At 43.9% G+C, this 22714-nt stretch overlaps 1 protein-coding gene across 1 annotated transcript; it reads left to right on the forward strand.

Moving 5' to 3' along the window:
• Window positions 1–1656: 1656 nt before the first annotated feature.
• On the forward strand, window positions 1657–22682 carry LOC134403148 (pancreatic lipase-related protein 2-like). The gene is made up of 11 exons (XM_063133256.1): window positions 1657–1707; window positions 3210–3335; window positions 3842–3976; window positions 7329–7458; window positions 9268–9384; window positions 9470–9592; window positions 13721–13839; window positions 14762–14891; window positions 16158–16269; window positions 20776–20943; window positions 22619–22682. The coding sequence occupies exons 1-11, from the start codon at window positions 1657–1659 to the stop codon at window positions 22680–22682; spliced, it is 1275 nt and encodes a 424-aa protein (XP_062989326.1).
• Window positions 22683–22714: the final 32 nt, after the last annotated feature.

A 22714-nucleotide genomic window follows, 5' to 3' on the forward strand; every position in this document is an offset into this window, starting at 1 on the left:
TTTGTACACAGTATGTATTTATATAGATGATATACTGACTGCATATGCAACAATAGGTGTGCAGAATTCTTCACATGCAGGGGCTTTACAATTTCTTCTAAGAGAAGAAATATGCTTAATGGCAAATGAAATAAAGGAGTGAACAAGCTACTTTTATGGGAACTTCTTACAGAGATAAGCTTGCAAGAGAACATCTGGCATTGTCAAACTATTTCCTAATAAATCTAACTACTAGGTACAAGGCCAGCCTTGTACCTATACCTGACAGTCCTAAGTAATCAGGCATAGGATGTAGCCCTATGCACACTTACCTGGGAGTCTGTACCATTAGAAGCACTGGGGATGTGTCAGCACCCTCCACCTCACTGGAGGGCCATGGGCTAGCTTAGGGGGTCGAGAATGACCAGGGAGCTGCCACCACAGCCCCCTCCACACCACCCAGGATCTGGCTCCTGAGGCAGCTGCCTCACTCTGCCTGCTGTCCTTGCTCAAAACCTCCACACATTTATTGGGCTATCTGCATAGGATCTATAGGTGTTTGCATTTAAAGCTGCAATCCTATACCTATGTATCTGGGAGTAAGGCCCATTGGACTTATTGGGGTTTATTTCTGCGTAGAGACTTAGGGGCTTGCTAGACCTACCTGATAATCTGGCCGGGAGTCGGGGCGACAGCACGCTGCAACTAGTGCGCGCCGTCGCCCTTTTCCACACGTAAGATGTGACGGGGCAAGGGGAAGCCCCGTCACGTCCGCCATTTTTTTCAAGCTTTAAAGGGCCATGTGCGCAGGAGTGCACCGCCGGACAAGGTAAGTCTTTTTAAAAATAAATATACGGTCCCCGCTCCCCCTGCCCCTGATTCCCACACACACACACAAAATGCCTGATGCCCCCCTGCCTGCTCGCTTGCCCATCCTCCGCCCGTCCGCCATGTCTTGTCCCTGTCCTTCTTGTCCCCCCGCCCCGATGTCCTGTCCCCAGTCCTTCATCCCCCATCCCCGATGCCCATGCCTGTCCTTCCTTCCCCCACCTCTCCTGCTGGGTCCAGCCTCCCCCCCCCGTGATTCCCCCCCCCAGGCCCGATGGGCACAGCGCTCCAATGAGCGCTGTGCCCAGTCCGTGGCTTCTCCCAGCTGCTCGCTCGCTCGCGGCCGGGAAAAGCCACGGAAGCTGCTAGACTTTCCGCAGCCCTGGCCTCAGGCCGGGGCTGCGGAAAAGCCAAGCCATAAGCAAATCCGCTTATCCCGGCTTAAGGGAGATCTTAGCCCAGCCTGACCCCGGAATCCCCTGTGCATCATCTGGATGCACAGGAGGGAGACCGGGCCTCACACCGCGCTAAGACCTCATCTAGCAACGGCCTTAGAGGATTGTTCTGTAAAATGCACTGATTTGAGATGTCCTCAAAATGAACTGTGGACACCCACTCAAACATACAAATGCCCACAGGAACAACATAAATATAACCTGTCATTCCTCATATATATGCGGTTAACTTAAAATAATATCTCGTGAATGCTGAGTTTTTAACCATTTGCCTTGTGTGTGCTTTCTAGCAAATGAAGTATGCTATCAAAAAATTGGCTGCTTTTCCGATAAACCCCCATGGTCAGGAATTCCTGGGAGGCAGCTCTTTGGCTTACCGGCTTCTCCTGAAAGCATGAACATCTCTTTCTCTCTTTTCACCAGAGAGACTGGAAACCTGTCACAAGTGAGACATCTTTCTAATTATCTATTTAAGAGCCATTGGCTACCTTTACACATAACTAATGCCAAGCCATGCTTTATGTTAACCATGGTTTGTTGCTCTAGCTGTGAATTGTGTGGCAGACAAGCAAACAAATTAAGGCTTGTTTCACCATTTTCTGGTCTGTTTCTCTCATACCCATTCTGGTAGCCAAGCTGTTATATTTTCAGGCTGCTTTTGCTGGGCGCCCCATTTCACGGCAGATAGCAGCCCAAATAAGCTTGGTATAAGCCATAGTTCTGGGTTCAGGCATCATGAGAAGCCATTTTAAAATAAGCCTGACTCCATAAGCCAACATCAAACCATGGCTACTATTTGTGATTTGTAGCCTGTTCGTTTGCAGGGGTGAGTTCAGACACGACAGCCCACTATGGGCTGTTTAATCCATGGTGAGGCTGCAGCACATGTGGGGTGTGAGTGGCCACCATTTTGAATATGCAAGCTCCACTAGGGGGTTGTCATGCTGTGTGTGAACCCAGTGAGTGTGAGTTATGTGAGGGTTAAATAGTTTTAGTGTTATGCAAGGGTGGTTTAAACCTCACAAGACCCACACTCACTGGGTTCGCACAACATGACAACCCTAAGTAGGTGTAGCATATTCAACCTGGTGTCTGTAGGTACTGTGGCTCATCCTGGGTTAAATAACCCACAATGAGCTGTAGTGTGTAGTCCGAATCCGGTCAACAAGAAGCCAAATTATAGAAAAATCACACCATGACTTAGCTTTATGTGTGAACCAGATCATTAGCAATAACTGTATGTCCCTGTTTTCCTTTCATGTGTATTTCTTCCCATCTCAACTTAGGAAAGAGTTGGGGTTTATTTTCAGGTACTGGTTTATTAAGTGTAGTAATATATATTTATTGCCAAAGCACCTAATATTTCTAATTGTGGATAATTGCAAATTATAATTGTAAATAATAATTAAAAAATGCTAATACTCCAAACTTGGCATGTATCTGAACTCATATTATTTGATGGATTTCAGAAAATGCAAAAAAACAAAACAAAACAAAAAAACAAATCCTGGTCAATTTGCTAAAAACTCCAAATTGGCTAAGAATATTGGCATTTCAGTATCAGAATCAATAGCCTGGGCATTAGATTTGATCTTGTATGATTAGACAATGGCCTTTGCCCAGACAGTGTCTCTAATCAATAACTAGTCCATTGAAGCAGCTCAGGTACATTTGTCCAGCAGCCTATAGATAGACATGTCCATTGCCAAAGGAGAATAAGGCACCTGAGGAGCCCCAGGCTATTGGAGCTTTTGCCAGTTAACTGACTCTGGAAATCTATGGACCAAAACATTAGCATCAATGGTGGGTTTAAAAAATCATATGGGAATCAAGGTACTAGAGCTTGATGAGTGAGAAATAAGTGAGTAAGGGAGAAAGGACTCTTTGTTCTGAGATCTTTGAAATGTCGAAGAACTAATTTTATTACCCTTTTAAAATTCCAAACAGAAAATATTATACTACAATACATCAACTCTCCAAAATTCTTACTTCTCTCCATTGAGGAAAACCTGCTTTGTTATTCATGGATATGAAAGCACTGGAAAATATGGCTGGGTTGTGGACCTGTGTTTGGTATGAGATTTATATTGTTGAATTTCCTTCTTCAGTGGCAGATGCTAGAAAGGGAGGAATGGGTAGAAATTACACCCACACGCACCCACCCACCCACACAGAGGTTTGCAATAATGCTCTTGGGACAGCAGGTCTCTTTGCCTTTTCATTTGCATGAATCACAGAAGAATTCATCTTTAAGCACCCTGCGCAACACAGCTGCTTCCTGCATGTAATGCACTGTGATCTGGATTGCGTGTGTTGAATCTGCAGAAGGTTTGTCGGAGGGCTGGCCCTATCTTTGCATCACCTTAAGGAAACCTTGAATTTGGTGAACTATCTTTGAAAGGACCTCGGGTATTTGAGATTGTGTTAATAACCACTAACATATTTATTTTGATACACTGCACATGTTGGTTTTTTTAAATATTATTGTGATGATGTTTTCTGCTGTGCTGGTCTATGACCGAAATAAACAAACAAACACTAACATATTTATTTTGATACACTGCACATGTATACTGCAGGTGCTTCTGGGTGTGGAAGACATAAACTGTATTGCTGTGGATTGGGAAGATGGAGCTAAATGCACATACTTTATTGCTGCAAGCAACATTCGTGTTTTAGGGGCTGTAACAGCTTATCTTATACATAATTTCATGGTAAGAATGACTTTAAATTAAATTGTTTGTTATGCTTCATATCTGGGTACTATATCTAAGTAATGGCATATTTTAATTGGGACATAAAACAAATTAAAAGTACATATAAACAATATATGTTTAAGGGAAGACAATACAGAAAACCAAATGGAGGCCCAGTTTATTTATTTATTTATTTATTTTATTACATTTATATACCGCCCCCCAGCCGAAGCTCTCTGGGCGGTTTACTACAATTAAAAATAGTAGACATTAAAAGTATACAAAATTTTTTAAAAAACATAAAAACAGTATAAAAACAACAACAGTATTCATTTAAAACAACAATTCTGGGGTTCATTAAAACAAACTTAAAGTTATTAAATGCTGTTAAAATGCTGTTAAAATGCCTGGGAGAGGAGAAAGGCATCGAAAAAAGAGAAGACCTGGCGCCGAAAAGATAACAACGTTGGCGCCAGGCGAGCCTTATCGGGAAGATCATTCCACAGTCGGGGGGCAACCACTGAGAAGGCCCTCTCCCTTGTTGCCATCCTCCGAGCTTCCCTCGGAGTAGGCACTCGGAGGAGGACCTTAGATGTTGAGCGCAGTGTACGGGTAGGTCCATGTCGGGAGAGGTGTTCCATCAGGTATTGTGTTCCCAAGCCATGTAGGGCTTTATAGGGCTTTATAGGTTAAAACCAGCACCTTGAATTGGGCTCGGAAACATATAGGCAGCCAATGCAAGCGGGCCAGAATCGGTGTTATATGCTCAAATCTTCCTGTTCCAGCTATCAATCTGGCCACCGCATTTTGCACAAGCTGCAGTTTCCGGACCGTCTTCAAAGGCTGCCCCATGTAGAGGGCGTTGCAGTAATCTAATTTGGAAGTTACCAAAGTATGGACAACTGAAGCTAGGTTATCCCTGTCCAGATAGGGGCGTAGCTGGGCCACCAACCGAAGTTGGTAGAAGGCACTCCGTGCCACCGAGGCCACCTGTGCCTCAAGTGACAAAGATGGTTCTAGGAGAACCCCCAAGCTACGAACCTGCTCCTTCAGGGGGAGTGCAACCCCATCCAGAACCGGTTGAACACCCCCCATCCGATCAGAGGAACCACCCACCAGCAGCATCTCAGTCTTGTCTGGATTGAGTTTCAGTTTATTAGCCCTCATCCAGTCCATTGTTGCAGCCAAGCACCAGTTCAGCACATCCACAGCCACACCTGATGAAGTTGAAAAGGAGCAGTAGAGCTCCGTGTCATCAGCGTACTGATGACAGCGCACTCCAAAACTCCGGATGACCGCACCCAACGGTTTCATGTACATGTTAAACAGCATGGGGGACAAGACCGACCCCTGTGGAACCCCATACCGAAGAGTCCACGGGGCCGAGCAATGTCCCCCAAGCACCACCTTCTGGAGCCGTCCTGCTAAGTAGGAGTGGAACCACTGCAATGCAGTGCCCCCCACTCCCAGCTCAGCCAGACGTTCCAGAAGGATACCATGGTCGACGGTATCGAAAGCCGCTGAGAGATCAAGGAGAATCAACAGAGTTACACTCCCCCTGTCTTTCTCCCAACATAGGTCATCATACAGGGCGACCAAGGCTGTTTCCGTGCCAAAACCAGGCCTGAAACCCGACTGAAATGGATCCAGTCTCATCCAAAAGTGTCTGAAGCTGTCCCGCCTCCACCCGCTCAAGGACCTTGCCCAGGAATGGAACATTTGCTACCGGCCTGTAATTACTAAGATTTTCCAGGTCCAAGGAAGTTTTCTTCAGGAGTGGTCTCACTACCGCCTCTTTCAGACGGTCTGGGACCACTCCCTCTCGTAGAGAGGCATTAATCACCTCCTTGGCCCAGCCGGCTGTTCCATCCCTACTAGCTTTTATTAGCCAAGAGGGGCAAGGATCCAGAGCAGAGGTGGTTGCGCGGACCTGTCCAAGCACCTTGTCAACATCCTCGAGCTGTTCTATTCCTTTGTCAAGCATTTTCATGTGGATTAGGTTGTCCAAATATATAATAAATGTTTTTTCTTTATGGTCTCTGTGCATCACGCATATGGGCTCTGCACCTGCGCAGAGCCTCAATTTGGAAAACTTCTAAAGCTGAGGATCGTTTTGGCGGGAACCCTCCCCCACCATCTCACTTCGCATGGCTACCCCTGGTCCCCACCTATTCCCTCAGTTCCATTTCAACCACTGCAGCGGTTGCCTTGTGAGGAACTTCTGCTCTGATAGAGCAAATTTCTAGTATGACTGCTAAGGTTTATTAACTGTTTCTTCTCGTTTCAGTATTTTTTGCATGCCACTTTCAACACGCTCTACTTACAATTACAAGCAGTTTTGAAGCCTTACAGGGGTATAATACCAGGGGTACAACAACATCTTATAGAAATGTTGTTTCACAGCCATATCCATAGAAAGTAAGAGCCATTATAGGATGCCAGTGTCCTTCTGAAATATTGGTATGATTTTTCCCATCTGCCTGAATATTGTTCTTGAACCACCTGAGCAGTGTTATTAAATCCCATTGAAATAATTCAAGCACTTACAAATAGTCAGCTGAAGGAAGGAGAACACAGAGGCTAATACGTATCTTGCAGGCAGGCGTATTGCAAAAAAAGAAAGGTAAAAAACAGAGGAGTCTAAATCAATCCTAATTCAAAGTATGGCTTTGGTACACACCGGGCACACTGAAGAAATGGAAGGACATTAGGTCAGGTTCTTCTGTTTAAACCCCTGGTCCCAGTGGCGTAGTGGAAAATTTTGAAGTGCAGGTACTCATCATGACTAGACCCCATAGCTAGACCCCGCCGGATAGGCCAAATACTCATGCAGCCATGTTGGTCCATATCAATAAATCAGTTCTCACAGTTTTCATCTCCACCAGGAGCAGGTCTTTGATAAAGCTAATGGGTCTTAATTGCCCACTCAAGACCAAGTCATCCCAGAATACTTTGTATTACAACAGGGAACCATGCACTGTTGCTGAGAAAATCCATTTCCCCCCAGCTATGGTGAGGATTGCAGCTAAACTCAGAGGGAACAGGGAATTCAAAGGGATGGGGTGGAGGTGGCAGATGATGTCAGCATCCCTGCTAATCAGAGAGCTGGCGGTGCGTCACTGTAAGCTGTGGCTCACTGCCTGGGCCCAAAGTCTATTAAACAAACAGCCACTGTCCTTTTCCATGCTGGGAAGCTACAGGCCACTACAATTGATGCAGTCGGTGTCAACATGAATCCCAGGTATATGTCAGTTGCATAACAATTCATATGCAAACCTCTCCGCGTAGGTTGAATAATTTAAGAACGGTGTCTTCTTTGCTAACTGATGACTATATTGGTTTATTTTTTCCACTGTTCTTGAATGACTAGAAAATGTATCAGTACTCCCCCTCCCAGATCCACCTCATTGGCCATAGTCTTGGCGCTCATACTGCTGGAGAAGCAGGGAGACGACTGCGAGGCATTGGCGAAAAATTTCGAGGCATTGGCAGAATAACTGGTATGATATCCAATGAGACTGCATGGTAATCTTTGATAGAGTTGGGTTGGTGTGAGGCAATCGGTCTGGGGAAATGTGGAACAACTAACCTGGGTTAGAGTTAAATTATACTTTTCCAAATGGTCCACTATTGGTCCACTTTAAGCTTACTGCAGTGCTAGGAAAAACTGGCAATGCAGGGGCTATTGCAAAGAACATGCAGTCACACAGTCCTTCCCTGGTACACCCAAAAGGCATGGCATTAATTCATATCAGTATGCTTGGCTAAAAAAGGTCAGCAGACATTGGGCATGTCTACACCATGCATATATCCCGGGGTCATCTCTAGGGCATCCCTGTGCATCCAGGGATCCCATGGTCAACTGGGGATGACCAGAGACCTTTTCAGGGATAAATGCAACTACGGATTTCCCGGATTAACCGTGGTCTCGGGACAACCCCGAGGACCTTGGCTGGTGTGGTGCGGCCTCCCGGGTCCTCAAATGGGGTGGCTTCATGCCCATGGGGTGGGGGTAGCATATTCACCATCCCTTGAATATGATGGCAGTGGGGTTTGGGCATGGAGTTTAGTGGGGGGTTCCTTACTTTTTCACCGCATGACCGGCTCCTCTTCACACACACAAAAATGGTGCCTGTGATGTCCCTCTTCCCTTCTGGGATGTCGCATGGCCATATAGAGGCTGAGGGAGGATTGTGGAAGCAGGTAAGTCCGTGATCCTCCTCCCTCCCTCCCACTACACCCTTAGGTGTAGATGAGCCCATTATCTCCCTCCACCTCCCTCTCTTAGTGCCAGCCATTTTGGAAATTCACAAAAGAGGAGAAAGTTCAGGAGGAAAGCCAGGCAGAAAGTGTTGCTGTGCCTTATCCAGGTTTTCAGTGCAAACGATGGAGGGGGGGAACAGGGCAGTTACTTCATGTGATAGCAACATCTTTGGTTTTACCCTTCATTTTGCTATGTGGCCATACAAGCCTGGTGTAGATATAACATTCCTAACCATGATATAGAAGCTCAGGAGCAACTTGTGTAGTCCCTCCCTTTCCATTTCTCATGCAATTTCTCCCCTTCCTTCCATGGGTTGCTTTATCTGCACTGTAGCTTTATGTCTGTATTGGCACAAACCATGATTGCCAACCCAATTTCAACCATGGTTGCAAGACTAGTCCTTCTTAGCCATGGTTACTGCTGATGTAGGTGTGCTGCTGCAGCATAATTTATTTATTTATTTATTTACAATATTCAGAGCGGTGTACAAGATAAAATGAAAATAAAAACAGAAAAAAAAACACTTTAAACAGATTTTAAAAGAAGCAAATACAGTGACTCATGGCTGGACATTAAGGAAAAGCTTCCTGGAATAAAGATGTTTTCAGGAGGCATCGAAAGGAGTACATAGTTGGGACCTGCCTGACCTCCAGAGGCAGAGAATTCCACAGGAGATCATGGAGAGGATGGAGGCATTTGGGTGCAAGAGGGGAGGATTGAGCATTTGAGCCTGCTGCCCACACTTATGTTACATTTGTGTTGGCCCAAAGCCTCCCCTGAAGCTCAGGAGGGCATCTACTCCCTTTCTTTTTACTGTCCATGTCATAGCTAACCAGACAGAGCTCTTACCATCTGTGTTTTGCGGTTTCATACCTTCTGAATATATCTTATGATTGATGGAATTTGTCAAAACTGGAGTGCAATATAATAGACTTCTGTTATGCCTTAGCATTCTCTGTTATCAATGCATTCTGGGAGTCTCGGACTGGGATGGGGTGGGGGCAGGTCACCTAATTCTTTACTGGATTGTTTTATGTCTATTTAGGCTTGGACCCAGCTGGACTTGGTTTTGAAGGTTTCCCTGATTTGGTCAGACTGGATCCATCTGATGCTGAATTTGTGGACGTCATACATACCAATGCTGGCCAGTTTCCCAGAATAGGTAATGGTCCAACACACACGGATTTTGTGGTGTGCAAGTATAAATAACTGGCCAATTCATTGACTGCAGCATAAATCTATTTCAGGATTTGGGATGCTTAATGCCACTGGTGATCTCGACTTTTACCCCAATGGTGGAAAAGTTATGGTTGGATGCGACGATATAGGGACAGCACTGATACAACAAGACGACGAAGTCTTTCCTCAAGGTATACCTATCTACCTTATCTATAGCTACCTTCTCAACCTGGTGCCATTCTGTCCATGTTTTGTGGATTGTCAGGTGCCTTTCAGTCCATTGTCTGTTCATTGGTGGAATTGGATTTTTTCCAATTTCCTGAATTTGCACAAATTTGTACTTCTGAAAATCCACAAGTCCCCCTCTCCTAAATGTGCAAATCCCCCCCCCCAATGCACATTTTTATGATTTAGTCTAAGGGGAAAATGCATATTTTCAGTTGTTGTTATTTATTTTACATATTTTTCTATGACTAAAATTGTGTAAAATTCTGGCAAGAAAAAACAAAACCAAAAAATGGTCCTCACATCTGTAGAATCCATGCAGGTCCGGAAAAGCCAGGCCACTGCAGAATCCATGGGTTGGCTTCCTAGAAATCCAAACTCACTTGATTCTGTTGCAGATTCCTTACATTCAAGTCTATAAACTATGGGTTTCACTGACAATTACCCAGGGTCAAGAACAGACAGAAGGTTTATTGGTGGAACAGCAAAAACAAATTCACTGTGTAAACTGAACTCTGGGGTGAATGGTGTTAGAACAAATGAACCGTTTCCCATCTGGCTAATTCCCTTTACCCTTCCACCCTCTTTCCTCACCCAACTGACATAATGGCCACCTCACTTACTTTAATGTTCCTTATTCTTCCCTCCTCACTCTCCCCCACAAACACAAAACACCTCTCACATTACTTGGGCTATATCCAGTAACACTGGGGTGAGCAGAAGGTAGATTGGGATCTATAGTACTGGGTGATTTGTAGTAGATACACAAGGATTTCTGACTCACCATTGTTTTAACAATAGCAATGACCAAAAGACATCTCAACAACAACACAATCCTATAAATGTTGACTCAGATTCAAGTCCCAAAGTATTAAATGGGACTTACTCCTAGGAAAGTATCTATAGGATTTATTTTATTTGTTTATTTAAAACATTTGTTTCCCACCCTATATCATTAAGATCTCAGGGCGGCATACAAATTTGCATGATGTCAATTAGGTAGCTGAAACTGAGATGTTTTGTGGAACACCTGGAATAGATTTTTGGGTGATATGATTATTGGGTGATTAAAATTTGCCTTTTAATAATGTGCTGCTTTTAATAATGTATTAGTTTTAAATGTTTTAATTAGTTATATGATGTTTGCATTTGTGTTGTACCCCACCTCGATCCAGAGTGAGAGGTGGGTAACAAATAAATAAATAATAATAATAATAATAATAATAATAATAATAATAATAATAATAGGCCCAGGATTACAGAAATACCCGGAGGATCCTATCACTCAATAATCTATTTCCGGTTTCCCCAGAAATATCTCAATTTCAGCTATCCTATATGCACTTTCCTGCACCTGGTTTGGGATGGTGCATCTCAGGGTTCTAGTAAAAACAAAATTGACCCCACAGGTCTGAAGTCTGCCTACCTCTGCAGTATTATATCTGCCACATTCTGCACAATTGATAGGAAATAGATCTGTATCTTGAGCTTAGTGATGTTAGCATGCATAGAATACAGGCCATTCCTGTGTGGAGTCTGAATTTGGTAGGGAAGATGCAACAGATGAAACACAGTGGACTTCCGTCACATTTAAAATCTCTACCTATAAAGCGGAAAGTATGTGTGCATCACGTATGTCCCAAAATGTTTACTCACTTCCACATATAGTACTGCCTTAATGCAATGGCGCTGGCCAAGAAAAGCTTCAGATCAATGCCAGGCGACGGACGGGGCTGGAGGCTGTGTTCCCAAAAGTGCGGGAACATGGCCTCCAGCCCCGCTCAGCACTCATCCGGGACTTTTCTTGGTTGGCGCAATGGAGCCAGCCAAGAAAAACCTTGGATCAATGCAACGCGAGATGACGGGTGGGGCTTGAGGCTGCGTTCCTGCATTTCCGGGAACACAGCCTCTAGTGCCACCTGTCACCTCGCGTCACATCGATCTGAGGCTTTTCTTGGCCGGCGCAATGGCGCTGACCAAGAAAAGCCTTGAATTGACGTGAGGCGAGTGGCTGGGGGCTGAGTGTGGGAACTTCCAGCAATGCGGCCTCCAGCACACACACCCTAGCACTGAAGAAGAGGAAGGAGAATAGGAAGAAGGGAAGGAAGAAGAAGCAGCAAGTAGAAGGTAAGACTAAGGTGTGTGTGTGTGAGTGTATGGGTGAGCATGCCTGGTTGTTTGAGTGTGCTTCTACAGAAGTAGAAATGAGTGAAGTTAATTTCAGATACATTGAATATCTTATTTGTTCTTTATTCCAGTGATTTTAACATTAAGATGTTATGTAGAACAGGTTTGTCTTAATTGTGAGCTGTGAAATCAGACCTGTGACCAAAGCTATGTTTGGGTCGGCACGCCCCCTGGGGGGCTGGGTATGTTGGTGGGCACGCCCCTTTGGGGGCTGGACATGTTGGCGGGCATGTCCCCTTAGGGGTGGACATGTTGGTGGGCATGCCTCCTTGGGGGTGGCCATGTTGTCCTCCTTTATGGTTTCCAAAATATGATCACCCTAGATGCTACTCCCCGATGCTTTGTCAAGGAGCAGCATCAGCCACGAGAGAAGGAAAGCGCCTCTCAGAGGAAATGGGCAACTGAAGGCCGCCAAAGGCATGCTGGGAGTTGTAGTACTGGTGCCATATCTCTCAGTCCTAACTCGGCCCCCACTAACTGACTTTCCCCAACTGCCACTAACTCCCCACACCATTCCATTCTAGCCTTAGCTGCCAGTCATTCCTCCATTCACTCTTTTGTTTCAATAGTCTTGGGTGAGAGGGAAGATTTATCAGACTGTTGTAGCCATCATCTGGAAGTGGCTCACCATCCTGGCCCTGAAGGGAGGTTCAAAGTTTGCTGCCTCAGTTACTAGGCCCCATCAGGAGCAGAAGAGAAGGAGGTCGTAGCTGGGAGTTGTAGAAGGAGGGAGAGAGAGAGAGAGAGAGAGAGAGAGAGAGAGAGGAAACGAATTTAATTTGTTTTAAAGTTACCTCACAGGCCTTTTGTTGTTGTTTATTCGTTCAGTCGCTTCCGACTCTTCGTGACTTCATGGACCAGCCCACGCCAGAGCTTTCTGTCGGCCGTTGCCGCCCCTAGCTCCCCCAAGGTCAAGTCTGTCACCTCCAGAATATCATCCATCCATCTTGCCCTTGGTCGGCCCCTCTTCCTTTTGCCTTCCACTTTCCCTAGCATCAGCCTCTTCTCCAGGGTATCCTGTCTTCTCATTATGTGGCCAAAGTACTTCAGTTTTGCCTTTAATACCATTCCCTCAAGTGAGCAGTCTGGCTTTATTTCCTGGAGTATGGACTGGTTTGATCTTCTTGCAGTCCAAGGCACTCTCAGAATTTTCTTCCAACACCACAGTTCAAAAGCATCTATCTTCCTTCGCTCAGCTTTCCTTATGGTCCAGCTCTCGCAGCCATAGGTTACTATGGGGAATACCATTGCTTTAACTATGCGGACCTTTGTTGTCAGTGTGGTGTCTCTGCTCTTAACTATTTTATCAAGATTTGTCATTGCTCTCCTCCCAAGACAGGCCTACCTTGCAGAGTTGTCATAAGGGTAAGAGAGGGGGGCAAATGAATTTAATTTGTTTAAAGGTTAACTCACAGGCCTAGCACCGTCCTACTACTTTAAGATGGTGGATCTGCTTTCCTGCTATATGTTATTCAGATATCTGGGCAATGCCGGGTATATTTTGAAAACATATTTTTAGGTTTGCATCTTTTTTAGCTGGTAGAAAGGGTGTTGTGTGTCCTGATTGTTTTTGAAGTTTAGACGGTTGCTCTGGCCAAGGCATGATGGGAGGTGTAGGCTTTTCAGGTAAAACAAAAGATGTGGTTTTTCACAAAGCTGTAATTTAAAATACAGTTCTTTTTCCATTTATTCTAACAAAACATTTACTAACTCAACCAAATGAAAAAATCCAAGCAACCTAAAGATGAATAAGTTGCATAGAAATTTATTATAGATCAAATAAATATTATAAACATTATTCACGGACACGAGCAACACTGGGCATATCAGCTAGTGTATTATGAATTAAAGTCTGATGGAGTTTAAAAGCTTTTCACTGAGGCTTAAAAATCTTTTTCTCTTGGCAGAGGATCATAAGGTAGGTAATTGCCATCACTCACGAAGCCATGAGTACTACAAGTACAGCATTCTCTATCCTGATGGATTCCTTGCCTATCCGTGTGAATCATATGAATCCTTCCAAAAGGTACAATCCTAGTTAAATTCTATCAGTTTTGTGTTTAACAACAGCATACTTTTGTGTCAACTTGCTTCACCAGTATAAAATGAAAAGTCCTAGATTTTTGGTAGAGTGGCTATGGAACAAGTCCACATTGCTAGGGATATACAGATAATTTTAATACCGGGGCAGAATCCAACATGACACTACTGCTAATGTAAAGGATCTTTTGCTAGTGTAAGCTACCTTTGGTGCAATGCCAATAGGGCTTGCTGCTATTAAGATAGTAAGAACCTTTGAGTATGTACAAGATACATCTCCACAGAGTAGCCACCTCTCAGTGCCAGCTCCAGATTTGGGGGATCATCAGGTAAGATGCCCTCCATGGTTTCCTCTCCTGCCTGCAATTGCCCACTTGCTCTTCCTTTGCATGTAGGGCCCACTTAGCAGTGCCACCTGGAAGTTGAGTGATCAGGCAGTCATAGCTGCTGTTCTTTCAGCTCACTTCCATTGCTTGCTGGGAGAGACTGACAGAGTGGGTGAGCTGGTGCCAATAGCAAGAGGAGCAGCAGCAGGGTCAATGGGCTCTGGTGGACAGCAGTTGGCTTCCTGCTGGGGTGTGAACCTTGGCATGGGCCCAGCTATGCTGACTCCTGATGCTGGACCTGCCCATCACCGGTCCCCAAAGATTAATCAAGGGTTAGGCACAAAGGCTTTCAGAGCAGAAAGTGAGTATCAGGCAGGCTGGAATCCTAGCGCCCCTCCGTTTAGAAATGAAGCATTGGGCTTCATCATTCGACGGGGCATAATGAACAGAACAGAAATCGTGATGTCTAAACTTGGCTGAGATGGGACAATCACAAAGGACTTTTGAACCTGCATTGCAACAAATATTAGAAAGGAAACAAGCGAATATGCCCTTTTGACCAATGCATCACTTTTCTCCCAGGGAAATTGTTTTCCATGCCCCAGAGAAGGCTGCCCAATGATGGGTCACTATGCTGATCGGTTCCGTGATAAGCTGAAGAAGAATAACCCCAAATACTATTTAAACACGGGAGCTAAGGAACCATTTACCAGTGAGTGCACAATTTAAAATAAGTTTGATACAGATGAGTGTGGCTGGAATTGAAGGGAAATCTGCTGATATAAGACTCTCTTGGGCAGTCCACACAGTGGCCATGATTGTGAGAATCAAAACTGTACATGTAGTTGGGATTACATATTTGGAGGGAGGGAATGGGGATGATAATGCATATATACAATGGGCTTTGGGCTAATATTGTCAGATGGTGCTGACAGTGCAGGAAGGAATATTATGGGCAGATTTAGGGGCATGATGCAACTAGACTGGCTGAAACGGATTTCTCCTCTTCCCCACAGCAGTGCCTTCAGTCCCCCCAAAAGGCTGCATAGAGTCATCCCACCTGATTTTCAGGGATCGCCTGCACCCCAGTCCCCTACATTCAGAAGGGTCCTTTTACCCTCTATGCAGCAGTTTGGGAAGCTGAAATGACTGGCAGGGAAGTCCGTTTCAACCAGTCCAGTTGCAAATGCCTGAATCTGAATCCAACCCAATGTGTTTTCTTACCCCAGGTGACTTTATACAAGCCCCAAGTACGAGCCTTTCTACATGAAGCATTTATCACGTGCTCGTGATTCCTCAATCACAGTAGTTTGTGGGTCCTTTACATGACGTCCTCCTCCTCCAAGGTCTCTATGGGCTTTGCAACTATTTTAGTGTTGTTGTTTTCTAACAAGGAAAGTCTGGTATATCCTGAACGGCACCATGAAACCCTGGCACCATGAATGGCACCAGGAAATGGTAATTCTGCTATACCACACCACTACCTAGTGGTTGTGTAATAGAACAAATAGAAAGAAATCCATCAGGGGAAATAACATATATAAAGGAGCCGATATTAATCCCACAATAAATCTGAAACAGACACCTCAGTAAACAGATGGGTTAAAAGCCTCATGTAGAAAAGGCCTGTGTATTTGGAGTTGCAGTCAATACAGGGCAAAGTTCATTGCCAAATTGGTTTGTCCAAGTGTGAAAGCATGAATGTGTGAAATGATTAAAGATCACAGAGCAGCAATTACAGAAAGTTTTCAGTTGCCCTCTACCTGGATTTCTTAAGCCTCTTTAAAACTACTGGCTTTTTAAAGGTGTTACAGTTTGTTATTATTGTGTGTGTGTGTTTTTTAAAAAAAATCAAATTTTTGATTTTTTTAATTTAATGTTTTAATTTTTATTTCATTAATGCTTACACAACTTGTTTGCAAGTCTTGCATTTCTTTCATTATCTAACCTCTGGATTCATTATATATTTATTACGTAGGTTGGAGGTATAATATATCTGTCAAACTATCTGGAACAAGAGAGGTGAGAGGAGAAATAGATATCATTTTTGGCAGCAAAGATGGAGGCACAAAGGAGTACGAAATTGTGAGGTAGGCTTTATTATGCTATAGTGAAATAGCAGGTTTTGCAGTTTTGCTAATTTAGAGCTTCATCCCACATACCTGTTCCTTTGAATTATCCCCTACAGCGCTAAATTGTTGGCGTTGTTGTTGCTGCTACCAGGCGGCAGTGATCCTTTGCATACCAGGAAGTGGGTTTAAGAGGGGATTCATTATATATTTATTACGTAGGTTGGAGGTATAATATATCTGTCAAACTATCTGGAATGTAAAAAAAAAACATAAAAAATCAACGGATGACCCAATCCGATTCAAATTTGGTATGCTTAAAGCTCTCCTTAATATCTATTACTGTGTCAATTTTGATGTCTTTATCTTTAAAGTTTACGCAGATGTAAGCATTTGTTTAATTGACAGCGCTGTTTTAGGGCAGTGAGCTCATCTATGATCTAAAGAAGCTAGGTGTGCACATCTTTTTCCACCATTGAAACAAAATGGGCAACCCTTACAGTTGAAAGAGCCTCCTTGGTCTAAGGCTATGAGGAAAAAAGAGAGTCACCTATAATAATCAAAGAAGATGTCTGTTTGTCCATCAGCACCATAGTGCCAAGACCATGCATTCTAAACACCTGAAACTTGGCATGAATAATAATAATATACATCATCATCATCATCATCATCATCATCATCATCATCATCATAATTTATTTCTTACCTGCCTCTCCATTTTGATCAAGGCAGGGAACAACAATAAACAATAAAATACATAATACATAAAATACATAATACTAAGGGGACTGTAGGGCTATGCACCCCTGGATTGGATTGTTTGATTTTTAAAAATGCATTTATTTTCATGTGTTGATGTGATAATATCTTCCATCATTAGGAGAAGACTTTTCTAGCCAGCACATAGCTTTGGAGTCCATACAGTTTGTCATCAGAGATATTACTAGGCCAAGGGACAGTGTTATATGCCTACTTCTACCCCTGCTGGGAGGCTATCTCCCCTCAGGGGAATGGAGTGGATAGACCGCTCCCGCAGATGGTTCTTGGGGTGCATCACGTCAGGGGCCATGCCTAGAGGTGCCAGGAGGCATGAATGCTTAGCTCAGACAGGGCAGGCAAAAAGCCCAACTCTCATAGGTGTATAGCTTTGTTTGAAGGCTGTGCTGTATCGACTTGAGGGCTATTCCAAACTGTGCAAAGCCAGGTCTGTTTTCTAGTATTTTCATAAAATCAGCTTTAGAATGAAAAAAGGGAGTCTCTAATATGATCATTCATTCAGTGAATTTTTATCCCAACCTTCACATAAACCTGAATATAAATCACTTAATAAGATAAAGGAAGTAAAACAATAATATATATATATATATATATATATATATATATATATATATATATATATATAAAAACCTCCACAGTAAAAAAGAAAATTACAATGGCCTGAGCAACACTAACTGCAGGGGACCAGGAGGAGGGAAATTAATGGGTGGACATTTTGTCACTTTCAAAACCCTGCCAGTCCACACCAGCTAGGGAAGAAGACGTGCAGATTTACCCCCTCTTCTTTCTGGAAATTAATGAGGAATTAACTTCCTGCATTGAGCAGGGGGGTGGACTTGATGGCCTTATAGGACCCTTCCAACTCTACTATTCTATGATAGCCTTTCCCCTCCCTGTTTGTTTGTTACTGTGATTTTAGAATGTAAGCCATATGGCAGGGTGTTTTGTATTTTGTTCTGTAAAGCACCATGAAAATTGATGGTGCTATGTAAATAAATATTATTAATAATAATAATTCTATGAACTATGCCAGCTCCAGACTGGTATAGTGAAAGGATCAGATCCTGCATCACTCAGCCAAAAAAGAGGTAATGTATCACACACACCCCAAATGAACACAAAAGTTGACACCTATTTGCAAGAAATGGGCTTATGCTAATTTCTATGTATAGAAGCACAATCAGAAAATAAAATCATCATCATCATCATCATCATCATCATCATCTCATGAAAGTGTGGAAAACTGCAAATTGTATGGCTTGTTCTGTCTGCTGTCCAGGTGATGTTGATGGGCAACTGCAAGGTCCTAGGGGGGATCTACACTACTGCTTTAAAGCTCTTTATAACAGTTTTGACAACTGTTGGGGCCCAGGACACACTGCATATACAGGGGGGGGGGATCCGCACGTCGCTCCCAGAGCGCTTCTATGCGACCCCAGAGCACCCCGAAAACGATAGTCTGACTTCCCTGTAAAAGAAACGAGGAAGAGCCGTCCATGCTGCCGCCGCCGCCGATGACGAGGAGAGCTCTCCGCCGGAGAGGAGAGCTCGGCAAAAGAAGGCAGGTTAGAGAGCTTCTTCCGTTCTTCACCCCGCCTTCTTTTGCCGAGCTCTCCTCAGCGGCGGCATGGACAGCATGGATGGCTCTTCCTCGGGGTGCTCTGGGATCGCATAGAAGTGCTCTGGGAGCGACGTGCGGATCCCCCCCCCCGGTTTCAAAATGTTTTCAAAGCACTTTAAAGCAGTAGTGTAGATCCCCCCCCCCCAGGTCTTCCTTCTGGTGGTTCTATATTTATATTCTTGAATTGGACTGGACTGCCCTCCAAATAGACGACACTTCCAAGATACAGCCCTTTGAACAGAGGACTGTTTTCTGTAAAAGAAGACACCTGGCCACCCTAAGAAGGAGCTTTGGATTCAGCAGATCCAAGATCAACTCCAGGCTTCCCCTGGTCTGCCTCTGAATTGCCCCATTTTGGGATCTACCACCAGCAGAACACCACTGTGGAAGTTTCTGCAGGCGTAACTGTGGGCACAGCGTCCACCCCGGGGACCATTCTAACCACTCCAGCCAGTGCTTTCTATAACAGCAGATGGGAAAGATGATAGCACAAGTGAGCCAATTGCATACGTTGTAAACAACAAAAACAAACCCAGAAAAGACTGGCTGTTAACACATTTAAAAAAAATCGTTTTCCTACACATTTAGCACTGAGTCCCCAACTTAACTAGTCATTCCTGTCTTAATACTTAAGTATTCTTGTATGGGTCCCCTGTGCTATTACTTCATTGACCATTCATCACAGCAGTTGTACAGCTTTATTAAGGGTAACAAATATAACTGGCCTTGAGGCTAACAAACACAGGACCGACTGTGGGGAGGAGGCACAGTATAAAAGTCCCACCCACTGTGTTATGGGAGGAGGAGTGGCTACAGCCACCTCCTTTTAACCCTTCACAGACCATACACCACAAATACCTCATGAAATTGTTCCGTTTTCTTCATGTCAGCCCAGATGTGCCAGATTTTGTAAGGTCCAAAAGAATCAAAAGAAGCCATTGTCATATTTTGTAATAGCAGCATAACCTTGAGTTGGTGGAGAGAATGGGAATGAAGTTGCTTTCAGGCTGAATCGAGTTTTTCTTTAAGTTCAGAAAATAATTGTTTAAAAACAAGGAGCTTTTAATTATGTATCAATTATCTGAAAGTACTAGGCAATGTAGTGTAGAACAGCACTACAGAGAAGCATCCTCAAATCCTGACTTGGCTCTACTGAGGACCAAAGCAGGAATTACTTTAAGGACTGAGGAAGCAGCTACATTGTTTGTTCTTCTTTACTCTAGTGTAAGCACAGCCCCCTCCTCGCCCCTCTTTGATTGTGACACTAGCATGTGTGTTTTGGGGTAATAAATTATATGTTGCCATTTGTACGGCTGTGCCAGAACCTGTTGGTGGGCTTCCTTCTACTGCTAGAAGAATAAAAGCAATAAATAGGATGTATTGTAGTAGAAAAATGACAAAATGTTCTGTCATGCTATAACAACACATTTATTGTGTCATGTACTACAGCCTAGTTCATCAGATTAATGAAGTGGCCTACAAACCTCGGTGGCTTAACGGGGGCAGTATAATAAAGAGAAAACAGTTTTACACTGTGGACTAAAAGAAACATAGTTCAAGAAAGACCATTTTAGATCTGTTCAGAGTGCAAGTTAAAATATGCAGATGACTATGTTAGCACAGCATCTAGTCAGAGTACCTGTATTCCAACCTCTTCAATCCCAAGACACTTTAACCTCTAACATGCAAACTTTTAACCTTTGAATGTATATGCTCCTCTCCCCCCTCTCTCTCTTCCCCCATTTTTCTACTTCTCTCAAAAGAAATCCTGAGCAAAAATAGAACTGCAGAGAGGAAAGTGTGTTTCCACTGAACTTATTGTATAATGCTTCATATAATTTGTAGACACTCAACAATAATAATAAACAACCAAACATTCAGCAAGTTATTGCGGTGGATAACTTAAGCAGTAGTCCGTTTTCCAGTTTCACAAAACTGGATGCTGTCTTTCCTAAGATGGTGGTGGTGAAGAGGAGGAGGAGGATAGCAATGGATTGAGCTGGTGATGTTTCATAAGCTATTTTCTTGGTCCTGTTTAGTTGATAGTGATGATTGTGAAGGTAATAAGTCTATAGCCCAACCGTTGCCTTGATGCTCTCTAACTAATTTAATCTTTTGCCCATTTACAGTGGAAGCCTTAACCAAGAAAATATCTACTCAAAGCTCATTGATGCTGAAATTAATCCTCCAAACGCTACAACAGTTTGGTTTATTTGGCATAAAAAGATATTAACTTTACTTTGGTCTAAATTGGGAGCAGAAAGAGTGACTCTAATGCGTGGACAGGATGGGCACAAGTAAGTAAAGGCATACCGATGTTTTGATTTCATGATTTATATCAAGTCCCATTTGGAAGTGAAGAAAGTAAACCTCGATATTTGTAGTAATGTATGCTTAAATTTTAGTGAATGCTGAGCTTCACTATTGCACTTTACTGTTGGATTCCATCCATTAGATCATATCCAAAGAGCTGTAAAAGGTAATTCATCATATGCTGCAGGACTTTTTCCCTATTTATTTATTTACTTCTGCCGGCTCACAATTTTAAAAACAATGGGTTGGATCCAGACATAGTCATTACTAAAAGGTTGTATTAATCACATGTTATGTTAAGTGATTATGTAATTCACTTAAGTCCATTAATTTCAATGGGTCTATTGTAAATATGACTAAATCTGAATCCAACCCAATATTCAATAATTAAAAATGAATTACCATAGCAAGAGCAATAAAGGCCAACAGCTTAAATACAGCTTGTTTCCAGGCCCAATCTGAGGTGCTGGTTTTAGCCTTTTCATGTGCACTCCTGCGGGTTGCGCTTCTGAAAGACGGAGGGCTCCAAGTTCAGAGCCCTTTGCCCATCCGATGTTTTGCCAGCAAGAGCCAGGCAGGGTGAGAGGAGGATGGAGGCAATTTGTCCTCTGCTTCTTCATTTAAAATACAAAAAGCAGCTAGTTTAACCTCTGAGCCCATCTAACTGATTTACCTCTCAGTGGCAGGGAAGAGACTGGGGTGTGTGTGGGTGTTGTCTACAAATGGAGAAAGCCCCATGGTGACTGTGGATCTGTGCCCCATTGGTTAGACAATACAGGCTCGACTAAGAGAAGACAGTCCTTTAGGACCTACTTCCAACAATTACCCTCTGTGCCACCTTCTAAAAGCACTCTTAAAGCATCAGGAGCCGCTGATGCTTTGTGTGTGCGAATGAAAAATTCCAGGGTGCAGAAGAACTTGTACATGTCTAAGGAGCCAGTCATGCCATGGTCAGAAATTCCAGGGTCTCTTTACCATTCGTTAAAGCAGTGGTGGGAACTTGTGATCCTCCAAATGTTGTTGAACTTCCAAATGTTGTTGACCTTCAACTCCCATCAGCCCCAGGCCCAGTAAAGTCAGGGGCAAGCATTCCTCCGTGGGTTTCAATAATGAGCATACCTTCAGTCTTGCACTCACACGCAGAAAACCCATGAGGTAGGGTAAGATCTTTGACTCAGGCAGTGAATTTGGAGGGAAGGGTCTCCTGGCCCTGCTGCCTGCCCACCAGTGCCGCATGGGCCCGGTGCCTTGCTCTGAAGAAGGATTTTTTAGAGTGAGCGTTGGGGTAGGCAGATACTTCAGGAAAATGGCCATGCTACTTTCTGGAATGGCAGGCACTACGCCTCACTCTAAGAATTGTTCCCAAATGCCTCAGTCTAGGGGACATTTCCTCAGAAAGATGAGGCACTGTGGATGAGATGGCCCTAGAGACCACCTGTAGCACAGGCTAGAGGGCCCCTGAGAGCAAGGCATTGAGGCAGGAGAAGCGCTGGAACTGCATCCTCCCACCTCAGGCAGGCGATATTTTGTCCCACTGTTGTGGAAAACTCTGCTGCTCTTGAACATTCGGGGGGGGGGGAGTCTTGAGGAGGGGGTAGAGGCACTAAGTGGGAAATGGACCATTCATTGACATGAGGGCTTTTCTCCCTCTTCTTCCAGGTATGCCCTTTGTGGCAATGGGTTGGTAAACGATGGAGTTCTTCAAACACTTACACCTTGTTGAACATTAAAAGGAGGCGGAATACACAAATGTGA

The sequence above is a fragment of the Elgaria multicarinata genome, chromosome 8 (assembly GCF_023053635.1).
Source record: "Elgaria multicarinata webbii isolate HBS135686 ecotype San Diego chromosome 8, rElgMul1.1.pri, whole genome shotgun sequence".
NCBI classification, from domain to species: domain Eukaryota; kingdom Metazoa; phylum Chordata; class Lepidosauria; order Squamata; family Anguidae; genus Elgaria; species Elgaria multicarinata.

Bases quoted from the DNA above. Each gene is read 5' to 3' on its own strand.
- LOC134403148 (XM_063133256.1), top strand. From the start codon at position 1,657: ATGAACATCTCTTTCTCTCTTTTCACCAGAGAGACTGGAAACCTGTCA. The intron at 3,336-3,841 runs GTATGAGATTTA...TGTATACTGCAG, and splicing joins GGGTTGTGGACCTGTGTTTG to GTGCTTCTGGGTGTGGAAGA. The intron at 9,385-9,469 runs GTAATGGTCCAA...AATCTATTTCAG, and splicing joins TGGCCAGTTTCCCAGAATAG to GATTTGGGATGCTTAATGCC.